The sequence below is a fragment of the Neomonachus schauinslandi genome, chromosome 2, assembly GCF_002201575.2.
Source record: "Neomonachus schauinslandi chromosome 2, ASM220157v2, whole genome shotgun sequence".
NCBI classification, from domain to species: Eukaryota; Metazoa; Chordata; class Mammalia; order Carnivora; family Phocidae; genus Neomonachus; species Neomonachus schauinslandi.
This window is the reverse complement of record NC_058404.1, coordinates 147,388,807-147,416,102: the sequence shown is the minus strand read 5'-3', so window position 1 is coordinate 147,416,102 and position 27,296 is coordinate 147,388,807. Positions and strand designations below refer to the sequence as shown.

Sequence of the window (27,296 nt, the reverse complement as noted above, 5' to 3'; positions counted from 1 at the left end):
TATTATTATTTCACAATGCCTAAGAATGAGTGTTAGTATATAAAAGAATGGTTTGGAAACATTAAATCGCCAAATAAGCTCATTCTTTTCAATGCTAATGCCGATCGGAAGGGGTTTTTTGGTTATGTGCAGAGATGGGAGGACAAGAAGGGGGTAGTTAAACTGTGGTCTGAAGCAAGAAAAAATAGAACCTCTTTTTATTTTAATTACAGAATGGAGAATAATGAACCCTAAAGTTTCCATCAGCCAGCTTCAATCATTGTCAGTCTTTGTTGATCTTATTTCATCTACTTCCACATTTTTGCTTCTGGAATACTTACAATCCCCAGCTTATGATTTTTCAACTTTATGGTGGTGTGGAAGTGATATACATTCAGTAGAAACCATTCTTCAACTATTTTCATCTTTTCCCAAGCTGTACAATAGTCTCCCATGATGCTGGGCAGCAGCAGAGAAATGTAGCTCCCAGTCAGTCCGTGCAATCACAAGGGTAAACAGTTGGTACACTGAAAACCATTCTGTGCCATACAACCATTCTGTTTTTCACTTTCAATACAGTATTTAATAAATTACATGGGATATTCAGCACTTCATTCTAAAATAGGTTTTTGTTAGATGATTTTGCCCAACTGTAAGCTAATGTGAATGTTCTGAGCACGTTTAAGGTAGGCTAGGCCAGACATAATGTTTGGTAGGTTAGGTGTATTAAATGCATTGTTAACATGATATTTTCAACTTACGGTGGGTTTATTGGGCTGTAACCCCATCATATCTTAAAGAATATTTTTTATTTTAAAGGAAATTCCAAACACTATGCCTTTCCATTTGCAAAAACTTCAGTATCACACCTAACAAAATTAACAATAAATTTCTTAATAGTACCTAATATTTATTCAGTCCATCTTCAAAGGCTACTTGTCTCAAATATGTCTCTTTTCAGTTGGTTTATTTCAATCAGGATCCACACAAGATATACATTATTATGTCTCTTAAGTCTCTAGTTTTTTTTTTATTTTTTAAATTTTAATTTTATTATGTTCAATTAGTCAACATATAATACATCATTAGTTTTTGATGTAGTGTTCACTGATTCGTTAGCTGCATATAACACCCAGTGCTCGTCACCACACGTGCCCTCCTTAATACCCATCACCCTCTTACCCCTTTCCCCAAACCCCTCCCTTCTGTAAACCTCAGTTTGTTTCCTGGAGTCCAGAGTCTTTCGTGGTTTGTCTCCCTTTCTGATTTCTTCCCATTCAGTTTTCCCTCCCTTCCCCTGTGGTCCTCCACTCTATTCCTTATGTTCCACATATTAGTGAAACCATATGATAATTGTCTTTCTCTGATTGACTTATTTCACTTAGCATAATCCCCTCCAGTTACATCCATGTTGATGTAAATGGTGGGTATTCAGCCTTTCTGATGGCTGAATAATATTCCGTTGTATATATGAACCACATCTTTATCCATTCATCTGTTGAAATGTATCTCAGGTCCTTCCACAGTTTGGCTATTGTGGCCATTTTTTAATTATTAATTTTTTATACCGCTGTTATCCTCATTTTATTTCCAACTTTTTATTTAAATTCCAGTTAATTTAGAGTGTAATACTAGTTTCAGATGAAGAATTTAGTGATTCATCACTTAATACAACATCCAGTGCTCATCACAACAAGTGCACTTCTTAAGGATAACCCAGCACTAATTTAACCCATCCCCTGCCCTCCTCCCCTCCAGTAAGTCTCTAGTTTTTTTATAGAACAGCTTTATTGAGATATAATTCACATACTATAAGAGTCACCACTTTATACTGTACAGTTCAGTGGTTGTTAGTATTTACACAATTGTGCATGCATCACCACTACCTAATCCCAGAATATTTTCATCACTCTAAAGAAACCCTATATCCATTAGCATTGACTCCCTATTCCCTCTTCTCCCCAGGTTCTGGCAACTACTAATCTACTTTCTGTTTTTATAGATTTGCCTGTTCTGGACATTTCGTTTAAACAAAGTCATTAAATACGAGCCCTTTGTGCCTGGCTTCTTTCATTCGGCATAATGTTTTCAAGGTTCATGCATAATATGGCATGTATCAGTACTTCATCCCTTTTTATTGCTGAACAGTATTTCATCGTACATACCACATTTTATTTATCCACTCGTCAATTGATGGACATTTGGGCCATTTCCACTTTTAGGCTATTATGAGTGAAGTTGTTATGAACATTCATGTATGAATTTTATATGGACATGTGTTTTCACTTCTTTTGGGTATATACCTAATTGGCTATAATACCTAAGAGTGGAATTGGCTAGGTCATATTGGTGACTGTGATTTAACCTTTGAAGGAACTGCCAGGCTGTTTTCCAGAGCTGTTGCACCATTTTACATTCCTGCCAAAGGTGCACAGGGTTCTCCACATTCTTGTCAACATTTGTTATTTTCCTTTTTAAATTTTTTTTTAAAATTATATCCATATTTATGAATGTGGAGTGGTATCTCATTTGCACTTCCCTAATGAGCATTTTTTCATGTACTTACTAGCCATTTGTATATCTTCTCTGAAGAAATATCTATTCAAATCCTTTGCCCATTCTTTTTTACTGGGTTATTTTTCTCTTGTTGAATTGTAAGAATTCTTTGTATATTCCAGATACTGGATGTGATCTGTAGATTTTTTTTCTCCCATTCCATGGGCTGTCTTTTCATTTTCTTTTTTTAAAGATTTTATTTATTTATTTGACAGAGAGAGAGAGACAGTGAGAGAGGGAACACAGCAGTGGGAGTGGGAGAGGGAGAAGCAGGCTTCCCGTGGAGCAGGGAGCCAGATGCGGGGCTCGATCCCAGGACCCTGGGATCATGACCTGAGCCGAAGGCAGATGCTTAGCGACTGAGCCACCCAGGCTCCCCTGTCTTTTCATTTTCTTAATGATGTCCTTTGAAGTACAAATGTTTTTAATTTTGATAAAATCCCGTTTAATTTTTTTTATTGTTTTTTATTTTTTTTAATCCAGTTTATTTTTTTCTGTTTCTTGTGCTTGTGGTGTCATCTGAAAAACCACTTAGTCATGTTCTATAATCCTTCTTATATGTTGTTAGATTTAGTTTGCATCTGTATTCATAAGAGGTATTTATTGATCTATAGTTTTTTATATCTTCGTCTGATTTTGGTCTCAAGGTAATATTGGTCTCATAGAGTAAGTTGGGAAATGTTCCCTCTTCTATATTTTGGAATTGTTTGGGAAGGATTGTTTTAATTCTTTTTTCTTATGTAGATTTCAATAGTAAAGCCATCTGGTCTGACTTCTTCTTTGTGGGATTTTTTTTTAATTACAAATTCAGTATCTTTACTTGTTAATAGATTTCTGTTTCTCAAGTTAGTTTTGGTAATTTGTATCTTTCTTAGAAATTGTTCATTTTAGGGGCGCCTGGGTGGCTCAGTCGTTAAGCGTCTGCCTTCGGCTCAGGTCATGATCCCAGGGTCCTGGGATCGAGCCCCGCATCAGGCTCCCTGCTCGGCGGGAAGCCTGCTTCTCCCTCTCCCACTCCCCCGCTTGTGTTCCTGTTCTCACTAACTCTCTCTCTGTGTCAAATAAATAAATAAAATCTTTAAAAAAAAAAAAAAAGAAAGAAAAATTGTTCATTTTATCTAGGTTGTCTCATATTTGGGCATATAATTGCCAATTAAATAATAGTATTGCCTTATAATCCTTTTTGTTTCTGTAAGGTCAATAATGATGTCTTCTCTTCATTCCTGATCTTAGCTGTTTGAGTCTTCTTTTTCTATTGGTCACTCAAGCTAAAATGTTTGGCAATGTTGTTGATCTTTTCAAAGAACCAACTTTGGGTTTCATTGATTTTTCTCAGTACTTTAATGTGCTATTTATTTCTGTTCTTATCTTTATTACTCCTTCCTCCTGGGGCTTTCCACTGATGGATATATGTATTGGTTGCCCTTGAGGAAGCTGTCTGTGAAATCATGGAATTCTGATACGCTGGAGCTAGAAGAGTCATCTAGGTCAGTGTTTCTCAAACTTTTAGTGCACATACAGATTACCCTGGGGTCTGGTTAAGGCGTGGAACCCTAATTCAGTGGTACCATTGGAGCCTAAGTTTTCCCATTCCAAAAGCCTCCAGGTGACGCCTATGCTGAGGCCAGGAACACATGTTCAGTGGCAAGGATCTAGTTCATTTGGTATCAGAGTCATTTGTGGGGTTTTCTAAACCATGTTGTCTCTCTATTCCAGGGATAATAATATGCACGACCCCACCCCTTGAGAATTGGTGCTGCAGTGAGTCATTGTGATTGATATGGGTGTGTGTTGTTTCCGTCAGCTAAAAGAATTACTGAACAGGCTTAACCTTCTCATTTGACAGATGAGGAAATTGAGGCCCCAGAGAAATAAGACTCTTTGCCTAGTGTCATATAAGTTAATTGGTGCAGATAGGTGACTAATATCAAAAAGATTAAGATTAGTGGGTGGATATAATCTTTCTGATGATAAAGCTTGATTGTAGCAAAGTACATCTTTGATTATGCTATCACCGAGGAAAGGTAGTAATGAGGATAAATGAATTTGTTGTTAAATTTTTGTGACTTCATTAAGATTTCAACCCAGAGAAAATGTTACTTAAGTGAATTTCCTCTTTGGTACTCTTGAGTAGACATTTATATGATATTTGGAATGGCATTAAGGAGAATAGATAGATATGGACATGGATATATAGATAATCTAAGGGTCCTAAGACTCTGTTGATTATTATTATTTTTTTTTTGTAAAGATTTCATTTTTAAGTAATCTCCACATCCAGCATGGGGCTCGAGCTTACAACCCTGAGATCAGGTAGTCACATGTTCTACTGACTGAGGCAGGCTCCCCATCTATTGATTATTTTCAAATGAGAATTGAGTAAAAAGTTCATGATTCTCTTGCACAAATAAGTGTCATTAGTCTAGTTAAATGTTGTTTTATTACAAGATCTTTTCAGTGCTATCAGTAATTTCTTCCACTATCAAGGACAACTCATTTTACACCCAGTTTTATACTCTAAGAAATATTACAGAAAAAATTCAAAATAGATTTATTTAGGAATTATTGGTCTTCAGACATTCTTTCTGTTAATTTGTCATTTTTAATCTCATATTAATGTTCTTAGGTATCTTTAGAAGAACTCTATATGACAACTTTTGTTTCTCATATAGGATAAATTTTTCATGTGTCAGATAACCAGGAAGTTCTAAAGAGTAACTGCTTGTGCATACGAATTACTCCCACCTTAAGAAAAATTGGGCACAGTATAGCAATATTAACATATGTTAAGTATAGCTTAACTTTTCTTCAATTATTCATAAAACATTTCAAGATTTCTCTGTATGAATTTTAGTCATTGCACTAGAGAGATAAAGTGGGGTCTTGGTCAGATGATGGGTTTGCAGAATTATTTGACTCACTGTCATTCTTAGCTATATGACTTTGGGTTCACTTATGTCATCACGGTTAACTAAATGAGCCTCATTACTCTGTAAAGTTCATTAAGATTTCCTTATATGGAAATTAGCAGTCTTGAAGAGCTCTAATGAAGATCTACGTGTTCTTGAAAGCACTTTGGTTTGAAAATCAGTTCATACAGTTATTATTGTAACTGGAGTCATTTTCGTACAGTTTCTTCAGTCCACTGCTCCTGCTGCCTTCCCCACTAAGGTGCTTTGTGTCACCACCTGTCTGTTCACCAAAACTAGAAACGTAGAAGTTACTCTCCCTCACCTCGAAGTGGGCATCAGGTCCTGAAATCCGGGCATTCTGCCCCTAGCACGTACCCCAAAGCTAATCCCCGCTTCTCCACACAGCACCGACCGCTCTAGTTCCACCCCTTTCTGTTTCTCCCCCAGCTCTTGCATTAGACCCTTCCTTGCTCCGCAGCTTCGAGTGCGTGCACCCTTCCAATCCGCCTTCCACACGGCTGTGGGAACGGCTTCTCTAAAATTCAAATCTGTGACCTACGCGTCTCATTAAAATCTTTCCTGACTTTAAGGTAAAATCCATACTCCTTAACCAAGATCCTTAGCAGTCTCTCCTTGACCTGTTTCCCTCATCTCTTCTCACAGCATTTACTCATATGCACCATAAGCTTCTGACGTGTTTTCCATTTTATTTTTCTTAGTGGGCCAAGTTCTTTCATACTTAGGTGCCTTTGCCCGAGCTATTCCTTTCATCCTGCTCCCTTCCCAGCTCTACGCCTACCCCTCCTTGTCTAATGTCTTTTTGTCCTTGGAGACCGAACTCAAAAGTCTCATCCTGTGTTACTGAAATATATGGCACCTAATGATTTCTTTTTTTTTTTAAGATTTATTTTATTCATTTTAGAAAGTGTGCAAGCGGGAGATGGGGCAGAGGGAGGAGGGAGCATCCTCAAGCAGACTCCCCGCTTAGTGCAGTGCCCCTCTCGGGGCTCTATCCCAGCACCCTGAGATCATGACCTGAGTCAAAATCAAGAGTTGGCCACTTAACCGACTGAGCTTCCCAGGTGCCCCCCTAATGATATCTGTTATTAATTTTGTACTCTGCTACCTCTGAATTACTGTATTTTTGTACAAATTTTGTTCGTTTGATTTTCTGGGTATAAAATCAGATCGTGTGAGAGCAGTAATATTTGATCCACTCTTTCACAGGTTATATGCTTCTAATTTCTTTATCTTTTTTATTTGCATTCCTCCACAACCCTCAGTACAATGTTAAGTAATAGTCATGTTAATGGATATTTCTTAATTGCCTAAAAATGCTTCAGAGTGAATAAACATACTTTATAAGCTTAAAAAAAAAAAAAGCAGCCTTATCCTCTGAGAACTTATATCCACATACCTGCCCTTTAAATATGAAGGGAAAGGGGGTGGGTCAGATAGCTTTCTTCTGTACATGTTCCTGTAATGTCCTGTGTATACTTTTGTTAGTGTTCTTATTGCAGTACATTTGCACTACTTCTCAAACTTTTCCACATCCAGGCAGAGGAGATTGTATCGGACTTACATATAGCCTGCCTGAAATTTTACATTAATATCACATGTAGTATCTTAGCCTTAAAAAATATATAAAATTTACATTTGATTCCATAGAAAAGGTATAGTTAACCTAATATAAAAACATTTTATTTGTCCTGGAATAAAATTGATCTTTGTCAAAGATGATAATGTTTATTGTGAAATTTCAAGTTTTCTCTGTAAGCTGTCCTGTTTTGTTCTTCAGATGTCTGTGTAACCCAAGTTTGATAAATAGTAAGCACTTTGATGTCAGGAACTAGGTCTTTTATCTCTAGAGTCCCAGCATTAAACATAGTATCTAATACCCAGTAGATGTTCACTATTTATTAAAAAAAAAAAATGAATGAATGAACAAAAGTTCAGTTTTGTAATAATAGTGTTAAATGTTAGCATTGTTAAACATTTTAGATATTTTTCTCATAGAAAAAATATGACTAATGACACTGTGAAAGTCATGCATTTTTAAAAATCATTTTCTGGCCTATACAATGTAACAAAACTTTAAAAAGAAACCATCTATAGGGGTGCCTGGGTGGCTCAGTCGGTGAGGCGTCTACCTTTGGCTCAGGTCATGATCCCAGGGTCCTGGAATCAAGCCCCACATCGGGCTCCCTGCTCAGTGGGGAGTCTGCTTCTTCCTCCCCACTTGCCCTGCTTGTGCTCTCTCTCCCTCTATCAAATAAATAAACAAAATCTTAAAAAAAACTTTTTATAGTTAAAAGTATAAAATATACAGGAAAGATCACATTGTAAGTGTTCAGTGCAATGAATTTTCACACACTCAACAGTTTCACATAACTAACACCCATATAAAAAAAACAAAACTTCACCTGCCCCTCAGAACTCCTTCCATGCTCTCATTGTGTCACTGAAACCCTTTTTATCAGCATATATTTGTTTTGCAAAATCATTTTATACTTGAGTGTGATTTAAGACAAGTAACCGATTGAATAGAGTATTTGTTATTCCCATGACAAGTTAGTGATTTAGTGATCATTACTACTAGCCAACATTACAAAATGTAAAAAATAATTAATTTTAAGTACTATTTTCAGTAGTTTGCTTTAGTACTAACTAGAAAAAAGTAATTAAAATTATTCGTAATGCCCATACACTTGTATACTATTCAACACAAAAATTTTAATAAGCATTAAGTAATAATCATTTTAGCTTTTGCATTAAATAATTAATGAGCAGTAAATTCTTTTGAGCTTTTATGCCTAATTCTCAAATTACCCTGATTTTTGTTTGACCTTCTTTTGTTTGTTTAGAGTAGTAATTCTCAATGGGGAGGGAGCCCGATTTTGTCTCCCAGGGGACAGGCATTTGGCAGTATCTGGAGACATTCTTGGTTGTCATAACTGGAGAGTGCTACTGACACCTAGTGGTAAAGGTCTGGTTGCTGCTAAACTTAATTCACAGAGCAGCCCCCCACAAAAAAGAATTATCTGGCCCAAAATGTCAATAGTACTGAAGTTGAGAGCAATATTTTCTAAAGAATGAGTGGGTTGTGTTTGATTTAGATTAGTTCAAACAGGTTACAGCACCATACTAATAATGTACAAGGTATTAGGACTTTAATTTCCCTAGGCATTAGCTCATCTTTCTGTGTAGTTTATTCACCAGACCCCAAACAGATGTCTTGAACATTTGCTAATGATTATAAGAAGAATGAGATGAGACAATGTAGAAGTATAAATCTATCACCACTTCTGGCAAAAGTCTCACATCCAGCTCTCTTAATTTTCTTGCCATCTGTTGGGAGGCGTTAAATAGAGAATCTAGTTGCTCTCCACAAACATTCATGCATACTCACACACCTCTATGCCATTCGTTTCTTCCAGTGATTATGGAAGGTTAGAAACACTGGAGTGCGGGATGCCCAAGTGGTATAATCGGTTAAGTGTCCAACTCTTCATTTCTGTTCAGACCATGATCTCAGGGTCGTGAGATGGAGCCCTGCCTCAAGCTCTACGCTCAGCGCAGAGTCTGCTTAAGATTCTCTCTCTCCCTCTGCCCCTCCCCCTGCTCACTTGCACTTTCTCTCTCTCTCTAAAATAAATAAGTCTTAGAAACACTGGAGTGCACATAAATGCCAGTAACAAAGTTGGAAATTAATATCTAATAAAGTTGTTTTTCGTGGCTGTTTCTTAGGAAGTAGATTTTTGTGTATTTCAGTGTCATCTTGCGAACTTGTTCTGGTCATGACAAGTTGACCTGCCCTGATCAAAGAGTCACATTTGAGGCATAGCCTTAAAACATTTGTTGTGCGGTGGCGCCTGGGTGGCTCAGTCGTTGAACGTCTGCCTTCGGCTCAGGTCATGATCCCAGGGTCCTGGGATCGAGCCCCGCATCGGGCTCCCTGCTCAGTGGGAAGCCTGCTTCTCCCTCTCCTACTCCCCCTGCTTGTGTTCCCTCTCTCGCTGTGTCTCTCTCTGTCAAATAAATAAACAAAATCTTTAAAAAAAAAAAATTTGTTGTGCAAGAAAGAATTAATGACAATATATACCAATTCTGACTTTATAATATAAAATATTGCTCTAAAAGTATTAGAGAACACAACAAACCAAGATTTATATAGTTGGAATTATAAATCTACAAGTCTGTAAACTTAATGAAAATTAGCTTAGAATTTGGCATTTGATTCTACTTATTTAACTGTGAAAGCAGATACAAATGAAAACATTACATGAAGAAAATTAAGGCCAATTTGAATAAAATAATCTCTGTTTTATGTTGTAGCTTTTTTATATTATGGGAGTATGGATTTTATTAGTATTTTTTTGTTATCCTAAGAAGAAGTAAAATAGTTCATAGATGTCTAGGCCTTTTCCAGTCTTTTTTTTTTTTTTTTTTAAGATTTATTTGTCAGAGAGGGAGGGAGCACGAGCAGGGGGAGCGGCAGGCAGAGGGAGAAGCAGGCTCCCCACTGAGTAAGGAGCCCGATGCGGGACTCAATCCCAGGGTCCTGGGATCATGACCTGAGCCGAAGGCAGCCATTTAACTGATTGAGCCACCCAGGCGTCCCGCCTTTTCTAGTTTTTAAAGAATATGATATATTTGATGTTTGAGAGGATGCATTAGCTTTCATGTCAGATCTAAGTCCAAATTCTGCCATTTATGAACTCTTCGGCCTTGGATCTGAAAACTCTATTGGCCTGCTTTACCCCCGTAAAAGAAGGGACAATACTTAATGATAGAGTCACAAGAATTAAATAAGATAGTAAAAGAATGGCCAACAGGAGGGAAGGATAAATATTATTTGGAGTCATTGGTTCATTTGTGAGTGGATTATAGTGGTCAAGAGCATAGGTTTTGGAGTCAGTGAACCAGGGTTTAGACTCTGCCTTTGTTGTCTCTTACTGCCGATAAGGAGGGATTGAAATCGTAACTGCCAGAAGCAGCCCACACAGTCCCTGGCACAGGGTAGGCACCAGCAAGTGGAAGTCGTGAGTGCCTGGAATGTTCTGAGTTCTGTCAGATAAAATGTGGTACTTAGTCCCTTAAGAAGTTTATCACACTGCATGCTGAGTCTTAAAAATTGGGGAGCTAATACTGTTAATTATTTTTAGTTTACTTAATAATGCTTAGTTTAAATAATGCTAATCAGCATAAGTAGTAATACTAATAATGTGAATAGTATATTTGGAACAAAGTTTAAGTACTTTTGTTTTCCTACCTTGGCTGTAATTTTCAGAGCGCTTCACAAACTGTGGAGAATGAGGGGGCAGGGCCAGAGAGGAATCACGGAGACCAGTGTGAATGCTGTGCAGTATAGTGGGCTATGATGAGCCCCAAGTTAGGGTGGTGGCAGGGGTGGTGGTGAGAACATTAAGACTGTACTCAAGGCTTGAAATTTGATAAAATAAGCAGCTTCACTGTTGCACCAAGAATATTCCTAAGGGAAATTGGCATCTTTTTTTTTTTTTTTTTTTTTTTTTTTTTAACAGCGAGTACTTGGCAGAGAATATAAAACCTAACAATATAGTTTGGTGCCACTGTCTTCATTCTTAGCAAGATACCAACAGCCCTACCAAGCATTGCTTTTGCACCTTCGATGCTAATGTCAACACAGTGACATGCTGAATTTTTAAATGTGCTGTTTCTGGTAACCATGGTCCGTCCTCTCCCTCTTTGACTGTAGATCCTAATTATCTCATGGCTAACGAACGCATGAACCTGATGAACATGGCCAAGCTGAGTATCAAGGGCTTGATTGAATCTGCTCTGAACCTGGGGAGAACTCTGGACTCAGACTACGCACCCCTCCAGCAGTTCTTCGTGGTGATGGAGCACTGCCTGAAACACGGCTTGAAGGGTAGGCCATGGCCCCAGGATGCAGATGTGCATGCAGCTATATTCTGGCAATACATGCTCAAGAGGAAAAGCGGTCTTTATGGAGCCAAAGAATAAGAGGCTTGAATTAGTAATACTAACCTATTGGAGTGCCCCCTATATGGACACAGGGATGTGGTTGAATTAAAGGGCATACAGGGCTTACAAAACACTGGTTACTAAATGCTAGAGCTGGAACAGACATTACTGTCTAATACGGTCCTTCTGTTTGACAGGGGGAAACAAGGCCTAGAATGGGAGGTAACTTGCCCAAGGTCACACAGTGGACTCTTGGCTTTTGTGCTCTTCCACTTAACCATAAGCTTTTGAGGGCAGGACCTGGTCTTGTTCTCCTTGCTTCCTGTCCTTCTCCCTCCCCAGTATCTAATAGCCTGTTTCTGGATTACATATTCTTTTCCTTTGGATTACGTATTCTTTTCCAGAGGAAAAGAAATTTCCAGAAACAAGCTATTAGATTTGAATCAAAGCAGTTGATTCGTGGCAATTAGTGGTCCTCACTAATACCATGCAGCTTTAAGTATTGTATTCTTAAAATGTTTTATTATATCATAGAGCTAGTTATAAGTTCTTCCTGAAAGAGGAAGGACTGAGTCTTGGGAAGTGGGAGATTTTTGATTGTCACAAAATGTTACCTGTTCTGAAAGCATGAATAGTTTTAGAACTGTCTGATAATTTAGGTCTAGTTCCCTGAGAAAAAGGAATGAACAGATGAGAGAGAAGTGTGTGTATGTGTTTATGTTTTGAGGGCATGTTTATGCTGTAAAGAATATTGAAATACTGTTTTGTTTTTATCACCTTAGCTAAGAAAACTTTCCTTGGACAAAATAAATCCTTCTGGGGGCCTCTAGAATTGGTAGAAAAGCTTGTTCCAGAAGCTGCAGAGATAACAGCAAGTGTCAAAGATCTTCCAGGACTTAAGTAAGTTTAAGGTTGAATTCTGTTAGGAAAACATTCTTACTAATTATCTCCTTGAAGACTAACGGTAATGATGACCATAATAATTTATTTCATAACAATCCAAAAAGAATACTCTATTTATGAATCGGCACTGTTGTGAGAGAACTGCTAATATAGAATATTAAGAGAAGCGTGCCTGTGAGGGATAATTGTTCTTAATTTTAAAGAGGTTATATTCATATTAAAAGACCAAACATTTTCTTATTTTTTAAAGCACTTGTGGGAATCAGTTCAAGTCTCAAGAAATTAGATCTAAGGAGGGATCGTGCTAGACATGACTGAGAAAAAGAACGTGTTCAATGCAGTTTGAGAGCCAAGATTAAAACAGTTGTCAAGTGAACCTCAGCAACAGACACCAGGAACCTGCCTCAGAACTGGAAAAAGCGTAGTAACCATCTTCCCAAATTAGACTCGTTTAACTTTAATCAGATAGAGGCCTAAATGGACTGTGTCCACATTACTAGTATTTGGGTACTTACATGATCCACACTAAGTCTGAGGATTTACCAATGCTAATGTGATGGAACATTTTCAGTTGGGCCTCCCAGAGGTTTTGTCTTCAAATCGTAGTCTCATTCAGTAGTTCTTCACAAGAGCACTTGTTCCAAACCCACCCCTCCCAGACGCACGAGCCCCTTCATCCCACCAGCCCACACAGAATTCCTTACATAGGAATGAGGTGGAGGAGGTTGTAAGGAGCACCTCAGTGTGCATGTTATACTGGGGACTATTAGCAAGAGTAAGTGAATCTGTCCCACAGTGGCCCCCAGCTCTGCTACTTTGAGTTGTTTGGTTCCTGTGTTTCTGTAGGACACCAGTAGGCAGAGGAAGAGCCTGGCTTCGTTTGGCATTGATGCAAAAGAAACTCTCAGAATATATGAAAGCTTTGATCAATAAGAAGGAACTTCTCAGGTAAGAACACCTTGTTAAACTTTGTCCTTTTCTTGCTATGTTCTACATTGTATGAGGTTGAATCAGAAATTTGCCATTTTCGCAGATGAAAAGCAGTTGATTCGTGGCAATTTCATGTAGTTCAACTCAATACCTTCTCCCACACCTCACACACACCTATTCAAGAATAGATGTTTATTTGTTACATATGTTTAGTCTGTCACTGTGGTATATACACAGGGCAGGCCAAAATGTAATACCCCCCAAAAAACAGGAAAGGCTTTTGACACCTTAGCATGTACCCAGACCCAATAAGACAGGAAGTTGACATGTAACATGAAATTTAAAAACAACATACACAAAAAACTTTCCAGGTGGATTATAGATACAAACGGGAAAGAGAAAACAGTAAAACTTTTAGAAAAAAATATAAGGTAGACAAAAATTTCTTAAACAAAACATAAGAAGCTCTACCCCTAAAGGAAAAAATGGATACATTGGTCTACATTAAAATGAAGAACTTCATTCATCAAGAAACAAGGTTAAAAGGCAACCTGTAGAGTAAAAGGAGATATTTGTAATATATATATTCAACAAATGATGCATATTCAGGGTATGTGAAGAACTCCTTCAGTCCAGTAAGAAAAAGACAAGTAAATGTAAAAATGAGTTAAGGATTTGAACAGGCATTTCACAAGAGAAAATCAAAATGGCTAGTAAACATAAAAAAGAGGGGCTCCTGGCTGGCTCAGTCAGTAGAGCATGAGACTCTTGATCTCCCAGTCCTGACTTCAGTCCCACATTGGATGTAGAGCTTACTTTATAAATATATATAGGGGTGCCTGGGTGCCTCAGTTGGTTAAGTTGTCTGACTGTTGGTTTTGGCTCAGGTCATGATCTCAGGGTTGTGGGCTGGAGTCCCACCTCAGGCTCCACGCTCAGCAGGGAGTCTGCTTGAGGATTTCCTCCCTCTGCCCCTCTCCTCACTCATAAGCACACATTTTCTCTCTCTCTCTCAAATAAATAAATACATCTTTAAATTTTATATATATATATATATATATATATATACACACACATAAATATGTACGTAGATTCACTAGCTGCCATGTAAATACAAATTAGAATAACTGTGGTACCACTACACACCCACCTATAAATAAAGCAGATCTGAGGCAAATTTTGAAAAACAGACCAATTTTTTAAAGACGCTTTAAGATTGAAAAATTATCCCTTGCATCTCAGATACAAATATGTGGGGAAAGCATAAGTAATCACTTCAGTGAAAATACCATTCTGGTCACTTTTCTTTCAGCTGGACTATTATCTAGAGTCTATTCATGTACTTATTATCTAAAATAAACTATCCAAGCCATCCTTTTTTTTTTAACTTTTTTGCTATTATCATAGTACCCATATTCAACTATGAGGCCAGCATTTTCTGCTTGTCTCGAGATTACATCATTGGATTCTTGAGGTTTTATTATTGGGTTCCGTGAATTTCTCTTACAGCGAATTCTATGAACCCAATGCCCTCATGATGGAAGAAGAAGGAGCCATAATCGCTGGTCTCCTGGTGGGTCTGAATGTCATTGATGCCAATTTCTGTATGAAGGGAGAAGACTTGGACTCTCAGGTATGCAAAAGATGCTCAGTTACCAAGTGGGTCACTCTGAGTTCTATTATCTCAGAATTTGGATGGATCAGATTATACCAACCAAATTAAGGGAAATTCTGTGAGTCATAAATGGGATTTTTAAGTTTTTGATGTGAATATAAACAATATCTTTGGTTTTTCCTTCTAACTTGACTCATTTATGTATTATGAATGTTTTTCAAATTCTTATCTTGACTGTAATCCCTGTTTAAAATATTTTGTACAGACTGGGGTGCCTGCGTGGCTCAGTCAGTTAAGCATCTACCTTCGGCTCAGGTCATGATCCCAGGGTCCTGGTCAAGCCCCACATCAGGCTCCCTGCTCAACAGGAAGCCTGCTTCTCCCTCTCCCACTCCCTCTGCTTGTGTTCCGTCTCTCTCGCTGTCTCTCTCTCTCTCTGTCAAATAAATAAATAAAATCTTTAAAAAATAATAAAATAAAATAAAAATAAAATATTTTGTACAGACTAAAATACATACACACAAGCTAAAATATATACACGGCCATGGTAGTTACAAATACAGACTGAAGCCAAACCGTTTAGGTTCAAATTCTGCTTCTTTATTTTTTAGCTGAATAAATTTTGTAGTTAGTTTCTTGATGCTTCACATTTCTTAGCTGTAATACAGGGACAAAAAAAGGATATCTCTATTTCATAGATTTATAGTGTGGAATAAAAGAGTTAGTACATGTGATACACCTTGTGCAGAGCCTGAAACATAATTAATTGCTCGATAAATAAAGCTTTCACTTTCACACTGATTCTTTCTCACCCGTTCTCTATGAAATTCTACAGCAAATTTCTGTTACTTTTTACTCTGAGAAAATGGGAAAGGAAGTAGGATATTTTGACCTGGATTTTAAAAAAGAAATAAGCTGAATAATAAAAGCAGTCCTGAAAAATTTAGACATAGTGCATCAATGAGAATTTGGAATAATAAATACCAAAATGTTACAGTGGTGGTTGGGACTATAGGTATTTTGTATTACTTCCTTTTACTTATTTGTATTTTCTGAAACTTTTTTAAGGAAATGTGCGTTCTTTTTGTAATTAGAATTTTTAAAACATTATTCCCAAAAGTGAATAGGGTTCAGTAGCAGAATACTTGAGAGAAACAAAAGAGAAAGAAACTTTAAGCCTTAAATTTATAATAAGTGTTCTATTGACTTTCTTAGAGTCTTGTGTTGACTTGCATGACCTGGTCTTCTGGTCCTGTTGCCTTAATCTCGATTCTTTACTTACTTTCAACCCCTTTTCAAGTTCTTGATTACATTACGTTTTCATCAAAAGTTTCAAATAATGGCTATTATTACTGTTTAAAATGCCCAGAAAGAGACATTATATTATGCCTTGGAAAAAGTATCTAATTTTATATTAAATTCTGAAAATTCTCTCTGTAGGTTGGAGTTATAGATTTTTCAATGTATCTCAAGGATGGGAACAGCAGTAAAGGTAGTGAAGGGTATGTACAGAGAAAATCAAGTTTCTTTTTTCTTTAATGTTCTTTGATAGCATTTAAAGTTTACAACAGTAGTGCTTTAACAGACTTGCTGAAAGAATTTCTGATGATAATAGTTTTAATAGAGTCTTGTCAAAAAGAGCTGACTCTTGTGCCTCCTAAACCCTAAAAGAGGTAGTAGTTAAGTGATTTTCCTACTGTGTGGTTCAGTGGCTAACAAAGGAAAGGGGCTTATAAAGAAATTCAGTGCTCCATCTCTTGAAGTAGTGTTGGAAAACATGGTCTTCTTGATCAGGAGGATTGCCCTCTCGGTTTTGTTAGAATGTGAAATATGAAACATGCATTATGGACTTACATGAAATGTTGACATTAGGAGTAACAGAGTGAGGAGTATATGGGAACTCTGCGCTACTGTTTTAAGTCTTGTAAATCTAAAATCATTTCAAAAAAGTTTTTAAAATATCCATATGGTCCTTAGAAATTAAACACCAGAAGAGTACTACCTAATACCCTTTATAAATTTAGCAGTTGAAAGCACAATTAATCTGAAGTTCTTAACTTTGGACATTGAGCCAAGACTATATCGTTTTTTCTTTGAGTGTAGTGCCAGAGGTATGTGGCCTTGATTTGACTTTAATTGAAAAGTCTGGCTTTTTAACTTGCCTGTTACAAATTAGCTGGTTCCAGAAGTGAACCTCCTGTTTCCCCTCTTTATTTTCTCACATAACAATAAACACTTGATCTTTATGAAAGCTTTTTATACCAATCACTTTGAAATGAAATTAACATTGAAAGGCAAAATTATAGCCTTTGGGAAGAACTATTATTATACCAAAATCAGTTTAATTCAATTCCTATGACAAATGGAAAATTGTTGTTATAAGTAGTACCGGCAAAGCTAAAAAGGTTATCAATTGTGAGAAGAAAATTTTTATTTTTTTAAATGCCTCTGATAGAATGTAATGTTATACCTATAACCTAAATTATTAAGGTATGTAAGCTATAATAAAGGCTTTTTAATGTGGGGAATTTTTTGTTTCATTTTTAAGTATCTGAGTCATTCTTCTTGGAGACATTATACATCAGGTCTATCTTTTGATTCAGTGTATCTGTGCTACGGTTTTTCTTTCTATGTTATATGAAAAGATTGGGGAAGGGAGGATCTTGGTACTTCTAATGTTACTTATTTTATTTCTATTCCCCACTCCACCCCACCCCAGAGATGGCCAGATTACTGCAATTCTGGATCAGAAGAACTATGTAGAAGAACTCAACAGACATCTAAAGTAAAGAATGAATAAATACTTTTACTTTCCTGGGGATTTTGTTGTGAAGGAAAGGAAGAGTAAATTGATGAGCCATGAGGATAAATTCAGGCGATACTCAACAAAAATACATAGAATTCCTGCTTGCCAGGCACTGAGCGAGGCACTAAATTAAATGTCATTTAACTATTTTGGTGACCTTTAGTGAAAGGCAGTATAAGATTAGTAAGTAATTACAACTCTAGTGATTAAGTATATAAGAATTCTTAAACATGTGACATACGCAGTTGAAAGTGGCAGCCCTCTTGGTTCAGTAGATCCAACCACATATTTCAAGACCAATTGTGGGCAAACCACTCATTGCCTTAGTACCTTTAGATTAGTTGTATCATGTTGGTCCGTTGCATTTTTCATTTATACATTGAATTGATAGTATTAACTTACCCTCTCTTCACCGTCACTATCGTTAATTTACCAAATACTCACTATTTTTCAGAACTGTCCAGAACATGAAACGGTCTATTGGTATTCTCAAGTACATTGATGTTCTTGTTATGCTAAAGACTGTCAAATAATTCTGAAAAATTAATACATCGATTATTATTTTTTTATAATTCTCTTATAAAGATAATTTAAGTAAGACCTATAATATGATTATACCAGTATCAGTATAAATTTTGAATAGTCTTGGGGCGCCTGGGTGGCTCAGTTGTTAAGCATCTGCCTTCAGCTCAGGTCATAATCCCAGCGTCCTGGGATCGAGCCCCATATCAGGCTCCTGCTCAGTGGGGAGCCTGCTTCTCCCTCTCCCACTCCCCCTACTCGTGTTCCCTGTCTCACTGTGTCTCTCTCTGTCAAATAAATAAAATCTTTAAATAAATAAATAAATAAATAAATAAATTTTGAATAGCCTTGGTTTCAGCTAGAAAATTCAAGAACAATTGAAGTATATTTTCTCTGGGGACCAAGAACTAATAATGACTACAATGAATTATGGAGATGTTAGTCAAGCAAAAGTACACTTATATTTGATAGTGAAATAGAAACATGACAGTTACTGACTCTTTTCATGCCTCAGTTTCTTTATCTATATTTAGGGATACCTACTGCATAGGGTTGTTGAAAGGAGTAAATGAAATAATGCAAATAAAATAATTTAGAAAAGTGCTTGGTGTGTGGCAAGCACTTAATTCGGGTAGCTGATTATTACATATAAGTAAACTTTAAAGTTGACAGTGCAGTGGATCCGCTCTTTTATTTCATCCAACAAGTGCTTATTAAGTACAGAGTTCAGTGCCAAGGGTACAACAGGTAAGATCCACAGCCACTTGTGAACTGTCTTAGAGCCTGCAAGTCCACCATGAATTGTGGACATTAGACGATGGATGATACCTGTGATGGATGTTTACATGGGTAGTACAGGATGTTGTTCTATTTTTCAAGAGAAACCATTATCTTTTTTCTTCTCTTTTTAGTGCTACAGTAAACAATCTTCAGGCAAAAGTGGATGCATTAGAAAAATCCAACACTAAACTGACAGAGGAGGTATGTGTTTTGGATATTCTTTGATTGACATACAGTTTAGTGTGCACTAGTGGAAGCAAATAGCTTGGTACTCATCACTCGTTCATTCAACAGACATTTATTTTGGTACTGCTGATGTGCTAGAGCTAGACAAAGATTTCTGTGTGCATTGGCTTATGTGTGCCAGATTGGCAAGCTCCCACCCTCACGGGCCTTATTTTCTCCTTGGGGAGGTAGGGTAGATAATTTAAAGAGCATTGTCAGAAGGCCAGCAATCCCTGATTGCATGTCATGCTGCTTACAAATCATGTGCTTCTGAGTAAGTAAGTCACTTGACCGCCAAGAGGCCCGGTTCCCTGCCTGGCAGTTGAGGGTGTTTATACTTCTCCTTTCAGCCTTAGAGTTACTCTGAAGATCACAGAATATATATGTGAAAACCCTTAGGAAAGTCCCCAAAATAAGAATAAAAATTAACCTCGTGTTTTGCTTCCGTTTAGTAAAGAAATTTTTTAATTTGTCAGTGGCTAAGCCACATATTTTTTTCTTCAATAGCATTAGATGTTTCTATGAAAAATCTTAAGTAAAATTTTCCAGGTGGCAAAGACTTTGTTTATCTTATCTATATCTTTTTTTTTGTCTAAGATTTTATTTATTTGACAGAGAGAGACACAGCGAGAGAGGGAACACAAGCAGGGGGAGTGGGAGAGGGAGGAGCAGGCTCCCCGCCGAGCAGGGAGCCCGATGTGGGGCTCGATCCCAGGACCCTGAGATCATGACCTGAGCCGAAGGCAGACGCTTAACGACTGAGCCACCCAGGCTCCCCTATCTTATCTATATCTTAATCTATTTCTTATTATAACTATCCTCTTCTATACCATGGCATACATTTGGTTTAAATAAAACCAAGTTCAAGCACTAGTCAGGAAGATGCCTTTAAACAGTTTTCTTCAGAACATTTTCATTGCTATAACTTTAAAACACCTTCCTTACTACTAGCTCTGTGGGCTTCACTTTTGGATGTAGATTCTTAAATTATATTAAAACTTAATGGAAGGGCACCTGGGTGGCTCAGTTGGTGAAGCGTCTGTCTTTGGCTCAGGTCATGATCCCAGGGTCCTGGGATCGAGCCCCGCATCGGGCTCCCTGCTCAGCGGGGAGCCTGCTTCTCCCTCTCCCACTCCCCCTGCTTGTGCTCTCTCGCTCTCTTCTCTCTCTGTCAAATAAATAAATAAAATCTTTAAATTAAAAAAAAAAAAGCTTAATGGAAATGATCCTTAGAATTTTACCCTACAAAGCTTTTGAAATACGCTGATTAGAAGTGTTGTAGTGTGGGGGCACCTGGGTGGCTCAGATGGTTCAGTGTCTGCCTTCAGCTCGGTTCATGATCTCCAGGTCCTGGGATCGAGCCCCACGTGGGCTCCCAGCTCAGCGGGGAGCCTATTTCTCTCTCTGCCTCTGCCTCTCCCCCCTGCTTGTGCTCTCTCTGTCTCTCTCCCTTTCAAATGAATAAATAAAAAAAAAAAAAATCATTAAAAAAAAAAAAGAAGAAGTGTAGTGTGAGTCGGCTGCTACTCTGTTGAGGCAATATGGCACCACAGTGAAGCATGGGCTCTAGAGCTCGGCTACCTGAGTTCATGTCCCAGCTCCGGCACTTGCTAACTTTCTCATCCTGGCCGATCACTTAAGCCTCTGTTTCTTGGTTGTCTTCTCTAAACTGGGAATGATAATAGTAACGTTTTTGCGGGAATTGAATGATAATACGTAAGGACCTAGGCCAGTGCCTGACACACCAAAAGCAGCCAGTAAATATGGTCATTAATTTTATTCCCTCAGTCACAGGACTTGTCCTCCTGATCTAGATTTATTTTATTACCAATATTAATTTATTCATTCATGTACTTACTTTGCCAGTAACATTTATTTTCTTGAAACTTTGAATTTTTAGAGACAGGTAAGCCCTGTGTGTAGGCTTTATAAAGAACAGATAAGACAAATCAGATCTGTCTTTTCCCATTTCCTTATATTTTGGATTTAAGAGGGCCAATAAAAAACAAAAATCAAAGCCCCTCTTTTCCTCTGCTGAATTCTGAACCAGTATGATAAAATGAGAAGAATTAAACAGATGAAGGTACGTAAGTGTCCACTTATTACTGTAAAGCTGAATTAGAAGGCCCACTGGGATGCACAGCCATAGTTTCCTGATACTTTCTCTGATGTTAAGGTCTTGGGAGAACCTGTTGGAGGATGTCTCTGGATCTAAAGGCCCACTTGTCCAAAGTTCACTTTTTTCTGCACTGTTAGGCCCGTGGAGCAGAGAGGGACATATGGACTCCAGACTTGCCTCTAGAAAGCATGCCTGAGCCCCGGCTCCTCAGTACTTAGGCACGAGAACAGGGACCAAGCAGAACCTGTGCCCAGTGCTCGTGAGGAGATCGTGTAAAGGGAGACTAACCTGGCCGAGAGGAGCCTGCTGAGGGCCTTTCCTACGCTTACTCAGGCTCTTCCATGTTCTCTGTGGGAAATCAAGGTTAACAGGTGTGGAAGAGGAAAAAGTGTTTCCACTTTACTTTTCCCTCCTGTGGAATGCGGATATAAACGTCTCCCCTGAGCAATATACTGCTAATAACATTACCTTACCTTTTCAGGCACTGAAATGACAAATCTCTTCAATACTTAATGGCATCTTTTAGAGTGAGAACTTTGAAGTTTCATTTCTTTACTCTTAAAAATCATCTATCAAAGGTCTTATGTAGGGTTTATGAGTCCCAAGGCATGACATGACCTCTTCATTAAACATTTTAGAAATAGGTATTATAACTAAATATAAGTTACCCATGAGAACACCCTTGAGGTAAACAACCTTAAGTTAACATTTTGGTACTGAAAAAGAGTTTACACAAAAAGCAACAATAGGAGATATTTTTTATTTTTATCTAATCTAGTTTAAAAGTACTTTTCCTAATTTCTCATACAATAAGAACATTTTTATGTGGTTATAGATAACCTTCTTTCCTTCTAAGAATATTCAAGCCTGAAAATTATATCCTAGCAGATCATGAATTATCCTGTGCTAAAAAAAAGATTAAAAAATTTTTTAAATTTTTTTCAACAGCTTGCAGTTGCAAACAATAGGATTATTACCCTACAAGAAGAAATGGAACGAGTTAAAGAGGAAAGCTCCTACATATTGGAATCCAATCGGAAGGTTAACCTTACTGGATTTATAAAATATTCCTAGAGAGTGTGTTAACATGTGAGCAGTGGGAGGGGGACCTCTACTCTAGAGGACTCTTTGGAAGCAGCAAACACTTGCACATACCAAGCACACTCTTTTTACTGAGACTCCATGCAGAATCGGGTAATGATGGAGGTTCTGTGGGTGTGAGGTTCCTCCCACAGATGCTCCTTGGCTTCACCGCCACCTCTATCTGTTGAGAAACTTCAAGAACCAGGCTAATTTAATGTCTTATTGTGTACTCATGATTTGTACAATATTTAAGTGTTATATTTATTATATTAAATATACCATCGTTTTGAGATCATGTTACTGCTTTGTAAGGAGTGTTTATTTGGTACCACTGGGAGTTACCATGTAAATGAGTTTTCTAAATAACTTAATCCCTTAAGTATCAAACTTCTGATATATGTCTACACGGATTTTTTGCAAACTTTTTATGTACTGCACAATCCTAAGCAGTCTTAAGTAAAGGACATAATTTAACACATTTAGCTGTTTATGATGACTAAAGATCCTAATTATTAACATCGGCAATTCCATGCTAACTTAAAATGACGCTACTTTGGGGGCCTGTTGGAATTGATAGAGCTTCTAGCACCTATACTTAAATGTTTCCAGATTGCTCTGGGTGCTTTTTCTCTGCTTTTTTGATCTCATTGGCATCTCTTGCTTCTTACTGCTGTTGGTATTAGTGTCTCCCCACTCCCTTTTATCTGCATGCTTCTCTTCTTCTGTGACCTCGGAATCCAAATATCCAGGGTTATTAAAATTGTTCTGAAAGAGTAAGCAGCTAGGCTCTGAGTGGGGACTAGAGTAGTTCTCTCTGAGTAATGGGTTTGACTTTAACATGTGGACGTTGTGAAAACAACTGTGACTGCTCAGAAGAATTTTCTGATGACCTACTTACTTTGAGCTATGATCTCTCTGGATGGTTGGAGACTCCAAATGTGAGATCTCTGGAGAAGGAATATATTACCATTTGAACCTTTGGCCCAATTCACATTTTACAGTAAATGTCACTTTGTTTTTAGAGGCTTTTAAGACTTCTTGCACTTGATTTGGTAACCTATCTTAGGACTTTAAACTAAATGGCAAGAAAACCCAGTTCTGCTGAGAATTTTTTATTTTCTAAGCTGCTTCCATTTCTTTGTTGTCTTCATTCATTGTTATACCTGTTTAATTAAATATAAAATATAATCATTTTCCCTAGTGTCAGCTAACTCTATATAGATTTTTCTAAATCCTTATATATGTGTATATATATATATATATATATATACTATTTTATTTATCTTTTCAAGGGTCCTAAGCAGGACAGAACTGCAGAAGGGCAAGCACTGAGTGAAGCCAGAAAGCATTTAAAGGAGGAGACACAATTGCGACTGGTAAACTTCACTTATGTTCTAGTAGTTCAGGAACCCATTAAACATAAAAGCCCACTTAGACGTTTGATCTTACAGACCAGGCTCAGGAACATTAGTACTGGGCCAAAAAATTTTTGTAGATCCTAAAAAACTGTTTCTCACTCTTTTTTTTTTTTTTTAATTTTGAGTACATTATGAATATAATTAGACATAAAGGCAAATTTTCATATGGTTGATTTTTACCTTCACTGGACATTACTTACATAAAACACTCTCTTTTTTTCCTTTTTTTTTTTTTCTTTTAATTCAATTAGCCAACATAGAGTACGTCATTAGTTTCGGATGTAGTGCTCAACACTCTTTATGAAAGATATTACCTTCTTCCGTAGGAAAGGCTAGTTGCTTATTGATGAATACAGTGGATTTTGCATATTGGAAAACTGTAGAAAATTTTTAATTATCGGATTCAACTGAAATGACATTGAGGAAGCCCTCTTAGCTAAGTCTTAGGGTGGATTTTTCCATATCACACTATTTGCTGAAGAGAATGTTGTTCGTACAGAGGTCTTTTGTAACTCTTGCAATACTTCAGTTGCTTCTGTGACTTGTTTTTTAATTAATTTTTTTTTTTGGTGTAGTTCACACGGTGTTACGTTAGTTTCAGGTGTATGTTTCTCACTCTTTTTAACCCATATTCCCTATAATGCTTTCCCAGTCCATTTTCTGAGTACTCTCAACAGCCAACAGGATTTTTGCCAATCTTTTTTTTTTTTTTTTGCTTTTATAGTTTGTGTTATAAGAACATTAGGTATATGGGGAACTTACTCTTCTAAACTTTGTGATTCCCCACTCCTACTTCAGTCCTCACTCCTGCAAAGATTCTGATAGGTCTCCTTGGAGGATGTATGTGTGTGTGTATAAATGTATAATAATGAATAATACTCCTGTAATAGATTTTATCCAAGTGTTAGTATATTGATACATCCCTGGTATTGGTAAATTAACTCCTCCTGCAATTTTGATGATATGACAAACAAAAGGATCTCCCCTCACCAGTAGTATCTCTGAAAATAGGAAGGAGCCTGAAAATAAAGGTGATCTGGTTTGTACTAAAATTATCACCACCTAACAGTGTATAGAATTTCAGATGTTCTGAGAAGATAGCAATATAATTTTAACATCCTTGAAATAATTATCATTTTCCTTCTACGTGTTTATGGATTAGATCTCAAAATACTTTCTATATGGAAGATCCTAAAATATGTCAGCATTTTCAGAAGCAATCTGATTTAATCAAGCTAACCGTGCACAGAGGAGCACCTCAATTAAGTGGCACATGTGACTTTAAAATCTGACACAAAATTTTCCACATCCTTTTGTCACGAAAAGATACATGTTTGTTCAAAAAGGAAAGAAACCAAGCAAGTAGGTCCTAGAATGCCCCAGGGAACAGCATGGATGCAGAAGAACCTCAGGTCGTTGTATCTTTGATCCTCCAAGTCATGTTGCAGTAATAATGATTGAACCAAAAAAGGGGTTTCATGTTAAGTGAATATAAAAATTCAGTTAGTCATATCGATCATTCCCACTTATTGAGACGTTTACCCTGGCGACCCAGAATATCTTTTGGGTTCCTTGGGCTCTTGACTATGACGTCAACATTCAAAATGAAGAGAATTGCACGTGCTTCATTTTAATGCTGGCTACGGTAGCACTTTATATACATTTCTGTAATAGGACATGACATCAGTTGTCTCACTGTAATGAAGTGCCGCAAGTATGTATCTATTTTAGACATACTAAATAGCATTATCTCTGGCCCACCAAGTTTTTTGGATTTACAAATTATTGAGTAAATGTTTTTATAATTATCCTAGTTATTATTTTAGTTGTTAATATCTCTGCATTGAATGATAGCTTGTAGCTATTTTGCCCAAATATTCAGACCTGAGAGTGTTGGAATTTACACCTTTTCCTGTGGCATTTCATAGTTTGTACTTCGTTGAGGAAAGAGAGAGTAAGCAATTTATTTACCTTTGGGGGCAGGATGTTGAAAAAGAACTGGAGATCCAGATCAGCATGAGACAGGAGATGGAATTAGCTATGAAGATGCTGGAGAAGGATGTCTGCGAGAAGCAGGACGCCCTGGTGTCGCTGCGACAGCAGCTGGATGACCTCAGGGCTCTCAAGCATGAACTTGCCTTTAAGCTGCAGGTAGGGCAAATAAGAGGGATATGCTCACTGGCTCTCTCAACTCCCAGGGTTCCCCCTGCCCCTCTTGTTCTCTAGAATCACACTTGACATACAGGAGGGAAGAGTCACATCTCATTTTGAGGCTGGCTGCCAATAAACCACTTTAGGAATCAGCCCGTCGTAGGATCCTGTGTTGCTGTTCTGGAAAGCCGTGGCTACTTTTCAAATTGTAGTGGGGAAACAGGTCTTTTTTATCCTATAAGATAATTTCTACACTCCAGCCTAACCTGTCAACTGACTTATATATTCCATTAGCTCTTTTTTTTTTGTCATTCTTTATTTAAATTCAATTTTTAACATGTGGTGTGTTATTAGTTTCAGGGGTAGACTTTAGTGATTCTTCAGTTGCATAGAACACGCAGTGCTCATTCCATCATGTGCCCTCCTTAATGCCCATTACCCAGTTACCCCCCCTCCCAGCAACCCTCAGTTTGTTTCCTAGAGTTAAGAGTCTCTTACGGTTTGTCTCCCTTTCTGATTTCGTCTTGTTTTATTTTTCCTTCCCTTCCCCTATGTTCATGTGTTTTGTTTCTTAAATTACACATGAGTGAAATCATGTGGTATTTGTCCTTCTCTGACGGACTGATTTTGCTGAGCAATATGCCATTAGTTCTTATACTGAAATATGATTATTGATGAACCTTCTGATGTTCATTTCTGTGACAAAACTGCATATAGCAGTACTAATTTTAAACGTTGCTTTTTGTTTTTCTCCATTTGGGAATTAACTGATATACAAATATGTGAGCATTTCTGTTTCTCTGTTTCACACTTACCATTAGGTTCAAAAGGCATGTGTGATTTATTTCAGGATTTTATATTCTATGCCCATCACTCATACTTCTTTTCCATAACAGAGTTCAGACTTAGGAGTAAAACAGAAAAGTGAACTAAACAGTCGTTTGGAAGAGAAGACTAATCAGATGGCTGCTACCATCAAACAACTCGAACAAAGGTAAAAGTGCTGTTTCTTGAGTGAAACATCTTGGGCTTTCAGTGCTGGAAGGGAAGAGAATGTGCTATGCATTTGGCAAGCAAAGTGTATGAAATTCTCCCAACCTAACACCAGACATGCTGGTAGAAAGCCAGTTAAATTTTGTGTTTCTCTAAGATGTCACTGACAACATTTTTAAGAAACCTCAGCCTCCCTGACTGTTTTGAACAGCAGAATGGTAACCCTCTGATATAATCCCATTTCAATGTCATGTTGGAGGAGGGAGACCTACAAGGATGGAAGCACTGTTTTTATTTTTAAAGATTTTATTTATTTATTTATTTGGGCTTTAAAGAT

The 27,296-nt window shown here is 37.4% G+C and overlaps 1 protein-coding gene across 5 annotated transcripts in view; it reads left to right on the top strand.

The window, feature by feature from the left end:
• RUFY3 (RUN and FYVE domain containing 3) overlaps positions 1–27,296 on the top strand; it is a 76,534-nt gene that overhangs the window by 35,702 nt on the left and 13,536 nt on the right. For all 5 annotated transcript variants that reach the window (XM_044912931.1, XM_021702231.2, XM_044912932.1 and 2 more), the window contains 11 exons: positions 11,185–11,358; positions 12,197–12,314; positions 13,164–13,265; positions 14,757–14,880; positions 16,303–16,364; positions 17,582–17,647; positions 19,102–19,171; positions 22,263–22,355; positions 23,690–23,773; positions 25,799–25,966; positions 26,863–26,960. In XM_044912931.1, the coding sequence (XP_044768866.1) occupies positions 11,185–11,358; positions 12,197–12,314; positions 13,164–13,265; positions 14,757–14,880; positions 16,303–16,364; positions 17,582–17,647; positions 19,102–19,171; positions 22,263–22,355; positions 23,690–23,773; positions 25,799–25,966; positions 26,863–26,960 (1,159 nt within the window). The remainder of the gene's footprint in view (positions 1–11,184; positions 11,359–12,196; positions 12,315–13,163; positions 13,266–14,756; positions 14,881–16,302; positions 16,365–17,581; positions 17,648–19,101; positions 19,172–22,262; positions 22,356–23,689; positions 23,774–25,798; positions 25,967–26,862; positions 26,961–27,296) is intronic.